We start from the raw sequence: 15,924 nt of genomic DNA, 5'->3' as shown, positions 1-15,924 counted from the left end.
TCTAATAGGTGGGTCACAGTAATGGTTTACTGCTGAAGCCTAGAGGGCAGAATGTGAATGAAGTGCTATTTTTAGTTCACTGCAGTTACCTCTTCCTTCTTTGTTCTTTAGCCCTGGGTACAAGCCATTTTTAAATGTCATCAAGCCACAGCTCCAGAAACTAAGTGAGATATCAGAAGAGCAAGTGCAGCCTGAAGCTTTTCAACCAGTGAACCCTTGTAAGGTTACTGAACAAGCCAGCCCAAGGGCAGAGGAAAGCCGGAGTTTGACCTGCCATAGCACTAGCCCTCAGAGTGATAGTGGAAGTAGCAGTGTGAGTCGACATGAAGAGGACATGTCTGGGGCAGAGGAGGAGGATCCTCTCCAGGAAGGCAGTTATGACTGCACTGTATCCTAACATGATTTTAGTTATTAATGATAGCACAGCTGGCAGATAAGTACACAAATTATCAGGATTGTAAGGAAGCAAACCAGCTTTCAGACATGCTTCCCTGGGTTGGATTTTAATGTTTGATTTCTACAAGCATTGAACAGAGAATGTCAAATCCATGGATGAATATAAGGTGACCTCAAATAAGCAGCTCAACTTTTCAGTTTTAAAACACCTACAATTGAAACCAAGAGAATAGCTGTGTGAAAAGATTTGGTTTTATTGTGACTAAGACTTGTTCTTCCTCTGTCCTCCTCTAAATTGAGCTTCCTCTCTGGTACTGGATATTGATTGCAGAAGGACAGCAATAGGCATCAATGCAGTTTATTTTAACATCCATTTCATGGGTCCCTTTGCCATATGCGTCACCTAATTTGAACAACCTTCTGAATATCTCCTATATAATGAGAGAAAGCAAGAGATGACTACACCATTTTATAATCATCCCCACTTGCCTGTTTTTCCTGTCACTTAAAAATATGAATTGTAAGACGAAGCTAGTTAGAAAGTTATGGCCTGAGTCAACTGGGATCTAAGTGTTTAATAGATTATGCTATTTGATATCACTAAATATTTTGTATTAAAGAATTGTAAAGTGTATGTTTTTGTGAATATTCTTGTATAAATATTCTCAAGGGTGTGCTGTTCATGCTCTTGGAGTTGTACCATATTTGAAGGTACCTGTGTATTTTGCATGGTTATAACTAATTGGTAAAATTAAAGCAGAGTTGCACTTCCTTCTGGATGTGGCATACTTTTACTCTGCCCTATCATTAGAGTAACATTTTAAAAGTGGCTTGGTTTTTACACTTGGCCACTCTGACCTACAATTAATTTTAAGATTACTGAACGTTTATTTATTTCATGTGTAAATTCCTTTCACAAGAATGGATTTTTTTATATAAATAGAATCACTTATGTACTGTTACTAAAATTTAATATGTAAGCAGTGCATACTTACTTTTTTTCAACATTTTATAATGTGTATACCTGTAATTAAATATAAGATTTTATTTTAACTTTTGGACACTGTTCTGAAAAGCTGGCTGCAGAAGTCTCATAGCTGCTTTGAAGTGCTTATTTTCCTAGCTGCTGTCTCCCAATATATGTAATATTAAATACCTGTAACAGTATTAATTTAGATATTGGCTTGTTTGTACTGTGCAATCTGAACAAAATAATGCAACATTGCTTATTTTATACAAAATCCCACTAGCTTATTTTTATAACATCATTGTATTGATTTTTTACAATGTGGTAGTTACAGCATAGTCTCCCACTGCTGTTATTCCCATTCAGATTCTGAAAATAAAACCTGACCTGTCTTAAGTGTGAAGAATATTCACAAGGGTGAAATAAGTGGCTGGTTGCACTTGCTTATTTATGTTTTAAGGAGAGTTTAATGGTGTCTGCTGTAGGTGTAATTTTATTGATTGTCTTACATGCAGCAAAACTTCAAATCCTGTTTTGATTAACTTAATCTACAGTAGTATAGCTATGGGGGACAGATCCTGCCTAGTAAATAAAGCATACTAATGTCAGTTATCTGAAGTATATTCTTCCATCCAAATTAGGGGACTTGAACAATGAAACAGTTGTATTAAGCTTTTGGTGAACTGACTTTTAAATCTATTACTGGGTTAAAAGAATAGTTAACTTAAACTTGGTATAGAAAAAATTAATTTTGTGAAGATGGCTAGACAAGAAAAATCAAATGAAAGCAGGCCTTAAGAACTTAGTTTGGGTTTTAAATGCTATAAGTAAAAGTCTGACTTTGTCATTTGTGTACTATTTGGACTTTATTTTTTTCACTTTTAATAACTGACAATTTATTTGTTCATGGTAAATTGAGTGCTGCACTAATGGATGGGGGAAAAAAGTATGAACAGTCACTTCTGAAAAAGTTAGATTTATTCCAGGAGTCAAGATAGATCTGCCCCCACCTGAAGTGAGCTTGCAAGACTTTTCCTACTGTAGGAAAATGACAGCTACTGCTATTAGAACTTTGTGCTGCAAATGTTCCTTCACCATCAGCCAGTGACTCAACCATTCAGCAGTCTGTCTTGTATACCCCCAAATTACACCTCAGAAAAAAATGAGTTATTACTGAAAAATTGTTTACATTCTCACTTACCATACAATTATAAAATACTGTACTTAAATTTCAGTGTCTCTGGCTATCCCTCAATTTACATCTGAGTGTAAATATATAGAGTAATACACTTCTACCCTGATATAACACAGTAAAGCAGGGCTGTGCACTCCAGTGGATCAAAGCAAGTTCAGTATAACGCGGTAAGATTTTTTTGCTCCTGAGGACAGCGTTATATTGAGGTAGAGGTGTATAAACAACTCATTGTACTGACTTTTTTGCTAGTACTTTTAAAACTAGGCAAATATCTATTTGAGTTGAGGTACCCCTGGTTGAGAATCACTGCCACAAGCCTCTTAAAGTTTTTGATCTTATTTACATTCCAGCACTGCTGTTTTATGTGTAGTTTGAACAGATATAGAAGAAATTGCCTTGCAAGAGTCATCTGTAGTGATCTCACTAATGCAAAGCATCTTAAGTCAACCTGGACACTACTCTTTTTGGAATAGAGCATACATGGGTTTTTTCCCTTATACTACATTTATTTCTTAACCAATGTCCTAGTTGTTGCTGTTTGTGTTTGTTTCAGCAAATTACCTGTGGACAGGAGTGTTTAAAAAGTTAGCTGTCCTGTTAGTAAAAGCAATACTAAAAACTTACAGTATTCTTGGTTAATGCTATATTTAGCTGGGGAAAGGCAAAATGAATTAGATCTTAATGTAATTAAAATAGCATTTAATACTTCCCTCTACAAGATACCATTAGTGAAGGACCCACTTCTAGCCCTTAATTTTGTCCAAAATTGTTGGTACTGGCTGGCCAGCTCAACTTCCTCTTGCTGAGTATACATGTAGACTTCTCTAAGGCATGTGATGTAGTACTACATCACTTTTAAGGCCCAGAGTTTTAAAGCTATTTAAGCATTGCTATGCCTAACTGATTTAGGAGCCTAAATCTTAACTTTCAAAAGCTATTAAAGCAGTCAGTCTGAATTTCATCAGATGACCATGGAATTTAGACTCATGCCTCGATAGCTTTACAAATCTGAGCTTTAGAATGGATGCCCAATGAACATGGCATATTATTAAACTAATGGAGAGTTCTGTGTAAAGGTTTCCTCTCACCAACAGAAGTTGGTCCAATAAAAGATACAGTCTCATCTACCTTATCCTGGGACAGAGAGCTGCAACAGTAGTGCACAGGCCTTAAACATGTTTATCTAGTAAGGTACAGCAGGAATAGGTTCTTGGCTTGATATTGATCAATGAACTAGAAGAAAACAATTACTGACAGTTTGGGGCTTTGGTATCTCTGACCCACTGTCACGATTTACTAATTATCTCAAGTGTTTGGACCTAGCTTACAGGGCAAATGTAAGCTTATACTTACACAATGGGGGACTTGATCCTGGGATGCAGTGACTCAAGAGTTTTGTGGATAATCAGATGAACATGAACACTGCCGTAGCCAAAAAAATCTTATGCAATCCTTGGATCTACAGGCAGGAGTAGGAACCTTGTATTACCTCATTAGCACTGGTGCAGCCGTGTCCACAATTCAGGAATGATGGTAATAAATTGGAAGAGAAGAGCTACAAAAGTTATTGAAAATGTGCATTATAAGACTGATCAAGTTAAAACCTACATGATGAACACAAATTTGATAGCTCTTCAGTTTAGCAGAGAAATATAATCAATAGCTTGAATCCTTCGGCCTAAACCATGAGGAACAATTCTCCAGTGAGGGAGAGTCCACCACAGCCCATTGAAAACCAGTCAACCTTCGCTTTTGGAATTGAAGCAGGAATTAATTCCTGGGACTCCTAGAGCTGTGTTACGCAGGAGATCAGAGTAGGTAAGCTCAGGGGTTGTTTCTAGCCTAACCTGGAACTGCTGAGCAGCAGCATGATCTCCATTCACAGGTATCAGCCTCCATCTCTGCTGCCCAGTTTGCTCAAGCAGTATGAGTCTTTACTCAGGCTTAACTCCTCTAGAACATAGGTTCTTCTTCGAGTGCTTGCTCATATCGATTCCAATTAGGTGCGTGCGTGCCGTGTGCACGATCAGAGAAATTTTCTACCCTAGCAACACCCGGTGGGTCGGCTGTGGAGCCCCTGGAGTGGCGCCTTCATGGCGCTGGATATATACCCCGGCCGACCCGGCGCCCCCTCAGTTCCTTCTTACCGCCCGTGACGGTCGTTGGAACTGTGGAGCACGGCATAGCTGTTCTCCACTCTCCCTAGCTTTACCTGTTGCTTCTTGTAGATAGTTAATTGTGTTTTTTAGATTAGTAGTTGTTAATAGTTATAAATAGGTTTTTGTAGTTAGCGGGGCTTAAGGGGGCCTTTATTCCCCCCTTTTCCCCCCCCAGCGCACAGCCGGGCTCATGCCCAAGGCTCTCAGCTTTAAGCCGTGCGAGACGTGCTAGGCCTATGCCAATGGGAGACCCCCATGACTCTTGTCTGAAGTGCTATGGGGAGTCTCACCAAACGGACAAGTGCAAGATTTGCAAGGCTTTCAAGCCAAGGACGAAAAAGGAGTGGGACTTCAGGCTTAAGCAGCTCCTAAGGGAGGCAGCACTTAGCCCAGATCCTCCTTCAGTGCGCCAGGTTCCGGCACCGAGCGCCTCGGTGCGTAGTGCCCCAGGGGCACCTTCCGGTACTGCACCGCAGGCAGACGCGGAAAAGGCGCCATGGCACCGTCCTCCCTCAGCACCAGTCCCTGTCTCCGGGACATAAAAGGCCCCGTAAGACTCAGGACGCTGCCATCCAACAGGCACCGGCTCCCCCCGCATGGGTGGTAGAGCCGCGCCCGGCTTCCGAACACCAGAGGGTGCAAGTATCATCAGCACCGTTGACCCCGGGTGTAGGGCCGTTGAGGACTGGCTCACCACCTCGTCAGGTGGTGGAGCCCTGTCTCCCTTCTACACCGGCGACGTTTGCCACGGCGAGAGACCTCATCGCCTTCACGGAGCTGGTGCCTTCTCAACCCGTGGCACCACATGCCCTTCGTACGGTACAGTCCAGGGGCAAGCCTACCCTAATACGGCCGCCATCTCCGGGCATGGACTCGCGGCACCGCCCCCCGCTCGCAGTCCCGGCACCGCTCTCCATCTCTGCACTGCTCGTATTCGCGGCCCAGATCTACCTCCCGGCACGTACCCGAGCATCGGTACCGGTCGGAGTCAAGGCGCAGCTCTCGGCACCGGTATGAGCGCCGCTCCCGGCACCGAGATTACAGACGGTCTTTGTCGTCCAGATCCAAGTACTGCGATGGACATTGGCACCATTCTCGATCCCGGTACCGTTCACCGGCACCACACAGAGACCGCTTGCCAATGGATCAGCACTGTTTGGCACCGTACCAGGACGATTCCCTGCACCCACGCTTGGCACCACCCTGGCCCTTGAGAGCGGCGTCTCACTTGTCTGAAGGGGCTCCCCGTTCAGCGTACCCTGCTCAGGGTCAAGCTGCAGACGACTTGGGTCATTGGCAGGAGGGGGCAGAAAACCTTCGACAAGACCCTACGCATTGGTCTTTCTAGACCCCTTGGGCATATCACCAGGCTCAAGGGTCTCCAATAGCGGCCTCTCGCTCGGCTCACTCTGAGCCCAGAGGTCCTGAGGCCGCCATCTCCCGTCCTCCCCCAGGGGGTATGGAGGCTCTGGTCCCGACGCCCACGCAGGAACCAGACCCTGGTGCAGGGGATCCTGCACCTCCAAGTCCCTTGGAGCCGGACCCCCACACAGATCCTTTACCCCCTGAGGTGTCATCCTCATCTTCCCCAGCTGAGGCAGTGGCGGGTACAACACCCTCAGGCCCACCTCCTATAGATCTTCGTGCCCACCAAGACTTGTTATGTAGGGTGGCACGAAATATGGACCTACAGGCCGAGGAGATAGTGGAGGTGGAGGACCTGGTGGTGAGCATCCTTTCATCTGATGCCCCAAGCTGGGTGGTGTTGCCTATTATCTGAACAATTCAGGCTAACGCTACGGCCCTATAGCAAACCCCGGCCTCCATCCCTCCCACTGCCAGAGAGGAAGTACTTTGTTCCCTCTAAAGACTGAGTACCTCTACACCCATCCCTCAGCGTGTTCACTGGTAGTCTCATCAGTGAACGCCAGCAGGTGGCAGCGCCCAAATCAAAGGACGCTAAGCGCTTTGATTTGTTTGGACGCAAGGTTTATTCGGCGGGAGGTCTGCAGCTCACGGCCGCAAACCAACAGGCGCTCTTAAGTCGGTACAATTATAACTCATGGAAATCCCTGGGTAAATTTAAAGAGTTGGTCCCCCAGGACTCGAGGGAAGAGTTTGGGGCCCTGGTGGAGGAGGGCAAAAAAGAACCTCCTTACAGGCCTCCCTCGACATTGCGGACTTGGCTGCCAGGACTCTAGTGTCTGAGATAGCCATGCGACGTGGCTCCAGGTTTCGGGGTTACCGCCAGAACTGCAGCAGACCCTGCAGGATCTGCCGTTTGAGGGCCAAGGCTTGTTCTCAGACAAGACGGACTCTAGGTTACAGAGCCTCAAAGACTCGAGAACCATCATGCGCTCCCTGGGGATGCATGTCCCAGGACCTCAACGCAGGCCCTTTAGGCCACACCCACAAAGGTTCTACCCTCCTCCTCCTCGTCAGAGACAAGACTTCCCCAGAAGGCTGGGACGAGGTGATAGACGGAGGCCCACCGGACCCCAACCCGGTCAGAACCAGGGCCCCCCTAGGCCACCTTCAGGACCTAGGCAAAACTTTTGAAGCTGCGCCCGAGGATGGCGCGCGCACCAGCCACTACCCAGGATCCATCTCCTTTATTTCAGGATCGCCTCTCCCGTTTCCACTGTGCTTGGTCCCTTATAACTTCAGACTGTTGGGTCCTTCGCACGGTGGAGAGGGGATACCCCCTCCACTTTTCTTCGTACCCCCCCTCCCTGTCCCTCTTCAGGGACCCTTCTCACGAGCATCTCCTTATACAGGAGGTTCCCCCAGAATTAAGGGGCAAGGGGTTTTACTCCCACTACTTCCTGATCCCCAAAGCAAAAGGGGGTCTGCGACCCATTTTAGACTTACGTGGACTCAACAAATTCATAGTAAAGTTGAAGTTCCACATGGTCTCCCTGGGGACCATCATCCCTTCCCCTGATCCTGGGGATTGGTATGCCGCCCTCGACATGAAGGATGCATATTTTCATATAGCGATCTACCCTCCTCACAGGCGCTTCCTTTGTTTTGTAGTAAACAAGGTACACTACCAATTTGCTGTCCTTCCCTTCGGACTGTCCGCGGCTCCGAGAGTGTTCACCAAATGTATGGCCGTCATGGCAGCATACCTTCGGTGACAAAGCAAACATTCCACGACTTAGAAAAGTCCACTCTGGAGCCGACCCAGAGAATAGAGTTTATGGGGGCAGTCCTAGACTCGACACTCTGTTTCGCACCATCGCGGACATCATCCACAGACGCCAGGCCTTCCCGATTACCACTGTAAGGACATGCCTTGGTCTGTTGGGTCACATGGCCTCTTGTACTTACGTAACCAGGCATGCCAGACTTTGGCTTCGCCAACTTCAGGCCTGGGTGTCCTCGGTGTACCGCCCTTCTCGGGACAGGCTGAACATGGTGGTCACGATTCTGAACTCTGTCTTGACCTCTCTTACCTGGTGGCTGGATCACAAGGCGGTTTGTGCAGGCATTTCTCGGTCTCCTGCATGGCCGCTGCGTGTTAGTCCTCTCAGACAACACCATGGCCATGTTCTACATCAACAAGCAAGGAGGAGCCACGAGGCCATTTGTCTGTGGGAGTTCTGCATTGCCCACTCGATACATCTCATGGCATCGTTCCTCCCTGGAGTCCAGAACACTCTGATGAATCGTCTCAGCAAATCCTTCCAGACGAACGAGTGGTCGATTCGCCCGGACATCATCTATTCCATCTTCCAGAGGTGGAGATTTCCCCAGGTAGACCTGTTCGCATCACGAGCCAACAGGAAGTGCCACGTGTTCTGCTCCCTACAAGGGCGATCTCCTGGCTCCCTGTCGGACGCTTTCCTTCTAATGTGGAAAGACCAGCTGTTCTACGCTTTCCCTCCATTCCCACTGGTCCACAGGGTACTGCTCAAACTACGGAGAGACCAGGCATGTGTGATTCTAGTCGCTCCAGCTTGGCCAAGACAGCACTGGTACACCATGCTTCTGGAGCTATCGGTTCAAACTCGGATCACGCTTCCCTTGTGCCCAGACTTGATCTCCCAGGACCACGGTCGATTGTGTCACCCTGACCTGCAATCGCTCCACCTTACAGCGTGGATGCTCCATGGCTGAATCGAACAGAGCTATAATGCTCACATCCCGTGCAACAGATTCTGATGGGAAGTAGAAAGCCCTCTACACGGCCCACTTACTTAGCGAAGTGGAAGCGGTTCTCCTGTTGGTGCGAGCAGCGGGCCACACCCCCCCTTGCAGGCGTCTATTCCTCTTATACTCAAGTATCTCCTGTCCCTGAGACAGTAGGGCTTGGCGATATCTGCAGTCAGGGTTCACCTGGCCGCTGTATCGACGTTCCACCCAGGAGAACACGCTTCCTTGGTCTTCTCTAACCCGATGGTTGTCAGATTCCTCAAGGGCTTAGGCCGCCTTTACCCACAGCAATGCCAACCCGTTCTGGCGTGGGATCTTAACCTGGTTCTCTCCAAGCTCACAGGACCCCCATTCGAGCCATTGGCTACCTGCTTGCTCCTTTACCTATCTTGGAAGACAGTCTTTCTTGTAGCCATCACTTCAGCAAGGCGTGTTTCTGAACTCAAGGCCCTCACATCTGAGCCTCCGTACACAGTCTTCCATAAAGACAAGGTGCAGCTTCGCCCCCCCCCTGCCTTCCTTCCCAAGGTTGTATCAGTTTTTCATGTGAACCAGGATATATTCCTCCTCGTCTTCCATCCTAAGCCATATGCCAAGACCAGCGTATGCACTCCTTGGACGTGCGCAGGGCCGTTGCTTTCTATATTGAGCGTACGAAACCATTTCAAAAGATGATGCAACTCTTCGTTGCAGTAGCCGACCGGCTGAAAGGCCTACTGGTCTCCTCCCAACGTGTCTCCTCTTGGATCATGTCCTGCATTCGTGCTTACTATGACCTGGCTGGTGTCCCAACGCCACGCCTCACCGCCCACTCCACGAGGGCCCAAGCCTCCTTGACTGCCTTCCTGGCTCAAGTCCTGATCCAGGACATTTGTAGAGCTGCAGTTTAGTCATCAGTCCACACCTTCGCTGCTCACTATGTGCTTGCACAGCAATCCAGAGACGATGCTGCATTCGGATCAGCGGTTTTGCACACGACACTGTCTCACTCTGACCCCACCGCCTAGGTGGGGCTTGGTAATCACCTAATTGGAATCGATATGAGCAAGCACTTGAAGAAGAAAAAACGGTTACTCAGCTTTGTAACTGTTGTTCTTTGAGATGTGTTGCTCATATCCATTCCAAACCTGCCCCGCTTCCCCATTGTTGGAGTAGCCGGCACGAAGGAAGTGAGGGGGTGCTGGGTTGGCCGGGGTATATATCCAGTGCCATGAAGGTGCCACTCCAGGGGCCTCCACAGCTGACCCACCAGGTGTTGCTAGGGTAGAAAATTTCTCCGACGATCGTGCACGCAGTGCACACACACCTAATTGGAATGGATATGAGCAACATCTCGAAGAACAGTCACAAAGGTGAGTAACCGTTTTTTCCTGTCTTAGCAAAGTAATCACCAAGAGCAGAATACACATGCGCACACACACAAAAACAATGGTTACTTACCTTACAGTAACTGAGGTTCTTCAAGATGTTCTATATGCAGATGGGGATGCTGCACCCTCAAGAGGGGTGGTGTGAAGACATACAGGGCACATCCACAGCCCCAAACACACACTGCTGGTTAAAAGATTCTGATCACCTGTGTATAAGAGTGGGATCCATGTGTACAGAATGCACAGAGCCACACTTACTATAAGGTAATAAACTATATAAGTTTCAAAATGCAAAGAAGTTAATCGATATAGACACACCACTGGTAAAGGTTTAAATTATTAAGACTTACAGGTACTCCTAAATGAAAGCAATTTTAAAAAGACTAGACCTCTAGAAACATCTACCACCTCAAATAGAACAGTTAATCCACTACTTGCCTACTGCACCACTAAAAGTAAAGAAAGGCTTCCACCCACGTGCACCTTTACCTTTCAACTCAATGCATGAGAGTGACAGCCTCTGGGCATATGCAGTTTAGTTATGAAGCATCTCTCATGTTCAGGTGGAAGCAGGGGCTACAGTGTGTGAGGGGGGATTATCAGAGGGAGAACAAGGGCAGTGGAAGCATGTGACCATGAGAAGCAGGCCAAGGAAAAGGAGGGCCAGTGAAGGGGAAATAGAACTCAGGAACAGGTTTGGGTGTTTGGATAACAAGGAGGGGGGGCGGCAGGTGGGAGGGTGAGGAAGAAGACAAGAGCAACTGTGGGGTTCCATGCGGAGCAGATAAAGCACACGACCAACGTGGTTGCAAGCTGAATCCAAATTCTGTTTATTGCAAGCTTTCTTTTATAGTTTTCCTCTACATTACATAACACAATTAGGCTATAATAACACATCTACGGATTGGACAAGAAGGAGAATCATGTGTTTATCACATGTATAGCCCCACACCGATTGGTTCAACAGTTCCTTACATAAGGCCATGATTTGTTTACCTCATCTTATATAATCCTAGACCACCAGGGGGCCTTACATAAGGCCATGTTTGTTTACCTGGCAAGTGTCCCATCGTGACCCTTACCTCCTCATGGAACTTTTCATTAGGTTGGTGTAGGGATGATACATCCCCACAAGCAACTAGTCCCATAGAGAGGGGGGAGGAGGTGATGGAGACAGCACCAAATATAGGCCCTGGGAGGATACAGGATGGCACAAGGAGGAGTATAAGGGAAAATAGGGACGGACACGGGTTACGACTAGAGGGAACAGACAATAGATTAGTAGATCACACTGTCACCAGGCAAAGGCAGGTTTACGTGATTGGGGACTCCATACTGAGGAGGTTAGACAGGCCTGTGACCAGGGCAGACCTAGAGAACAGAAGGGTGTGCTGTCTACCGGGTGCTAAGATAAGGGATGTGGACCTACGGCTGAAAAGGATCCTAAAAGGAGCAGGTAAGAACCCCTTGATAATCCTACACGTAGGAACAAATGACACGGCTAGGTTCTCGTTAGAGAGAATCAAGGGAGATTATACCAGGCTGGGGAAGACGCTCAAGGAAATCGAGGCTCAGATCATTTTCAGTGGGATTCTGCCTGTTCCTACAGAAGGGCAGCAAAGGGCTGACAGGATTGTAAGGATAAATAGTTGGCTAAGGGAGTGGTGCTATAAGGAGGGCTTTGGGATGTATGGCCACTGGGAGGCTTTCAGGGACAGACAACTGTTCTCACGGGATGGACTTCACCTGAAACAGTCTTCCGAGGGAAACGGTGGGGGCGAAGGACCTCTCTGGCTTTAAGATTAAGCTAGATAAGTTTATGGAGGGAATGGTTTAATGGGATAATGTGAGTTTAGTCAAATGAACAGCGTGCCATCGCTGGCATATAGTATCAATGGCCAATGAGGGTCTGGCTGGAGAATCTTGCCTGCATGCTCGGGGTTCTACTGATCGCCATATTTGGGGTCGGGAAGGAATTTTCCTCCAGGGTAGATTAGCAGAGGCCCTGGAGGTTTTTCGCCTTCCTCTGCACCATGGGGCGGGGTTCCCTAGCTGGAGGATTCTCTGCGACTTGAAGTCTTTAAATCACAGAATTTGGGGACTTCAACAACAGAGTCAAGGGGGAAAGGGGTTGGGTCAGATTTTGTGGCCTGCATCATGCGGGAGGTCAGACTAGATGATCATAATGGTCCCTTCTAACCTTAAAGTCTATGAACATAACCAATATATCTGAATCCCTCTGGCATCTCTAATTACCTACATGCAAGTTGTGCCGTTACAGTTTTTAGAAGCCTGTTACCCTGACACCTTCTAAACAATTCAGCAAACCTATGCTGCACTACGCAGGCTCACCTATTCAGGTACGCAGAGACATCATCTCATTCCATGTCCATACTTTACTGAGAATATTTTTACGTTCTTTGGTCATGCCATGTCTTACCAGTAATGGTAATTCCCCAAGTTTCAGATATAAGGTTTGGGCTTGCAGTGCTAGAAACAAAAACAATCAATCTCCCAGTAACAGAATCAGCATGTTATTAAGGCAGGAATTCACAATAACCAGACATCCCAGACAATTTAATTCTGCTATTTAATAAAGGGTGATCCTGAGTTAGCAACATCATTTTACTTTTTCTTACAGTAACAAAATATAGTTATTGCTTCAGTGAAGTTCCAGAAATTATCTACATGCTGCACATTGATATTTTTCCCACTCCATGGACTCTTCTTGCACTTGTTTTTTTAAGTTTACAAAGTTAGAGGCACAATAAAAATACCAATTTTGGGGAAGACATAGTGAATGATTCTGGTACAGCCTTAATCCTTCATCAGGCTTAACTGTGCCAACTCTAGTGTAAGTGCAGTACAAAATAGTGCATTTAATGAGACTTACCATACATTTAAGAAAGCTATTAAGACTCAGATTTCTGCAAAACTATTAGGATTGCTAATAGTACACCCCGATTTATAGCTAAATACTCTAAATGAATAGAGATAAGCACTGTACATGAAAGACCAGGTGCTATTGAGCCAACAGTGTTAGTCTGGTGGTTTTGTTTCCTTTATACAATACACAAACCAAAATAATTAGATACTTTAATTGGTCTGTGAGAATCTCAGTCATGCAACACCCTACAAATGTACATAATCTGAATTGTTCCATGCTGGTTAAGTACACTCTAACTGAACAATTAAAAAAGTTAAATTAGAAGCCAATAAACCTGATCATGAGAACCCTCAGGGCCAACTGAAAGTCATGAGGAATGTCATCTTAAACATTAATTTCTCACATACTGTGTAGATATCCACAACACTACAGCTTGTTTGCTTTAACTGGTGCATGCACAAGGATACTCCAGTGCATATAATTCGGCAATTTTTATTCAGGTGAACAAAGCATTAAGTTTACGCCATTATGCTAGAGAATGGTCAGCACAAACCGCTGGAATTAATTTGGAGAAGTTTCCCCACCTTACACACACAGTTTAGGAAAACAAAATCAAAGATTCAATTTTTTTTTTTTGGTGGCTGCATTTTTCTAGAGGGGTGGGATTTTCCAAAACACACAGCTAACTTAGCAGCACAAGTCCTGTTGACTTTAAATAGGAGCTGTGTTCCTAACTCACTTATGTGCTTTTGAAAATCCCATGCTGTAAGATTAAGTTAAGAACAGTTCTCCACAAATGTCAGATGCTTCATGTGCTTTAAAAGTCTCTCTTCACAACAGTTACATAAATCCTTATGGAAAGCACTTTTTTTTTAAAGTAAACTAAACACTGAACCAAAGTAGTAATGAAATGAAGTGAAATGAATTACTCTTAAACTAAGAAAGCCTACACAAAAGTACTTATCAAAAATATACAGATACAAATAATCCAGTATGCTAAATAGAGATTTATAACCAACATCAATTTAGAAACTAGTAATCAAGTAGTTACAAGATGTCCATTCAAACGAAAAAAAAAAAGGCCAGAGAGTGTGACTCAGTGCTCTGATGTACACAACAATGCCACATGCTTGCATCTCATGCACAAGTCTAGTCTTCATGTTGATACTTGAAACAGGCTGCAAGATCCCAACAGGGAAATAAGTAGAAGACTGTATGATTTGGTCAAACCTCCTCCACTCAAAAGTCATTGTGGTAAAGAGTTAACACAAGGACAGAGAAAGGACGTGACCAATAAAAAAAAAAATCTTTAAAACAGAACAGTGAAGGACAGGGGAAAAAAAGTTGTTAATGATCGAAGTAACAGACTGATCATCAAGTTCCATGCATGAAATTTCCAGTCTTTGAAATTTTCCAAGGACACAGCATAGCCTAAGTGACTACTACAAAACTGGTTTCATCCAGCTGTCACAGTAATACTTGTGAAAATACTCAGAAAAAGGCTTCTGCTCCATCACATACACGATCAAAAATCTTTTAGCCAAAATCTTATTTTATTTTAATAGGACAGATAGGACTAAGTGTTTGTAGGTGATAGCATCCACATGTATTTAAAACCTGGGGCGTATTTTACAACACTGTGGCAATTCCTTCACAGAGACCCTAATTTACAGTGCACAGAGGGCTACTCTATAAAGTTACCTCCTCAAATGCAGTCTTCATGTTAGATCGACACTAGTCAAACTGCCATGTCAGTGCGAGAAACAGCTGAATTATAGTTGCATAAATATGCAGGCACTTCTCCCCCAGCCCAACAGGGCAAGACCACCCACTCCCAGAGAAAGGACAGGAACCCTGTTTATCCTTTAAGCAGTCAAGCTACCACAGAAACAATCTTGTGCCCAAAATGTTTTTCACAGATCTGTAAAAACCATCTTGTGCACCTTGCCAGAATGAACTCATTATGAATGAGAGCTGAATCTTCTGACACGGTGAGACTAAAAGACAAAGAGGTCATAGGTGCAGACCCAACCAGAAGGAAATGTCCAGTTTGGAAATCTCTCCATTAAGGCATACAGCTGAGGTGACTTTTGATCTTCCCCAAAGAAATAATGTGCTGCTATGGCGAGGGAAACCATTCCATCAGAGTGCTTTTCTGCAGCCTGAAAATGAGAAAAGGCAATGCCAAATTTACCAAGCATTATTTTCACCCTTGGCCTCTTCAAAGGTTCTAGATATTGTTCATTCCAGATACCCCTGCTGAGTCTTCCTACAAGCCAGCTAGTGTCCAATATACTACCATCAGCCCCATGGTGCACTATTTTTAAAGTTAAAAGCCTTCTTAATGTCTGTTAAAATAGACTAGCAGTATTATCTAATGTGAAAGAAAATGGATCTACCACCATGCAGAAGAGACTTTGCAGAATAGAGATCCCTGATAGAAGAGAGAATCAATAGAAGTATTGGTATTGACCCGATATCCCAGCTGATCTGTATTCCGTTGCACATGTACAATGCCATTTACTTAAGACTGCACACATTCAACTGTGCTCAGAACTTGGCCCATGTATCCTTGAAGAGGTCGGTATGATCAAATCTCCAATACACACAAGGAAGTGAATCTTCCTGCCTGAAGAGAATTACTGTGAAAAGCTTCCAAAGTCTGGGATGAATAGGGCTGATCCTTCACCTGTTGGATCAATCTACTTGTCAAGATTCTGATGGGCCCTGCAGCAGGCTCACTCATCACCAACACCAGAGTTCCTTTCCTAGCAACTAAATGAAATTAGTTT

The 15,924-nt window shown here is 45.3% G+C and overlaps 2 protein-coding genes across 5 annotated transcripts in view; one reads left to right on the top strand and one right to left on the bottom strand.

Moving 5' to 3' along the window:
* Positions 1–1,789, top strand: part of RIC1 (RIC1 homolog, RAB6A GEF complex partner 1) — an 85,344-nt gene extending 83,555 nt beyond the window's left edge. The window contains 1 exon segment of the mRNA XM_005296801.5: positions 112–1,789. Coding sequence (XP_005296858.2) covers positions 112–397 — 286 coding nt within the window. The 3' untranslated portion in view covers positions 398–1,789.
* ERMP1 (endoplasmic reticulum metallopeptidase 1) overlaps positions 631–15,924 on the bottom strand; it is a 58,986-nt gene continuing 43,692 nt past the window's right edge. For 3 of the 4 annotated variants that reach the window (XM_008166017.4, XM_065550422.1, XM_005296804.4), the window contains exon 15: positions 12,817–15,294. In XM_008166017.4, coding sequence (XP_008164239.2) covers positions 15,130–15,294 — 165 coding nt within the window. In that variant the 3' untranslated portion in view covers positions 12,817–15,129. Of the gene's footprint in view, positions 828–3,911; positions 4,114–12,816; positions 15,295–15,924 lie in introns of those variants that run through there. The other variant, XR_010588868.1, reaches the window with a different exon arrangement.

The sequence above is a fragment of the Chrysemys picta genome, chromosome 6 (assembly GCF_011386835.1).
Source record: "Chrysemys picta bellii isolate R12L10 chromosome 6, ASM1138683v2, whole genome shotgun sequence".
Lineage (NCBI taxonomy): Eukaryota > Metazoa > Chordata > Testudines > Emydidae > Chrysemys > Chrysemys picta.
Note: the sequence above shows the minus strand (reverse complement) of the source record. Positions and strands in the feature narration are given on the sequence as shown.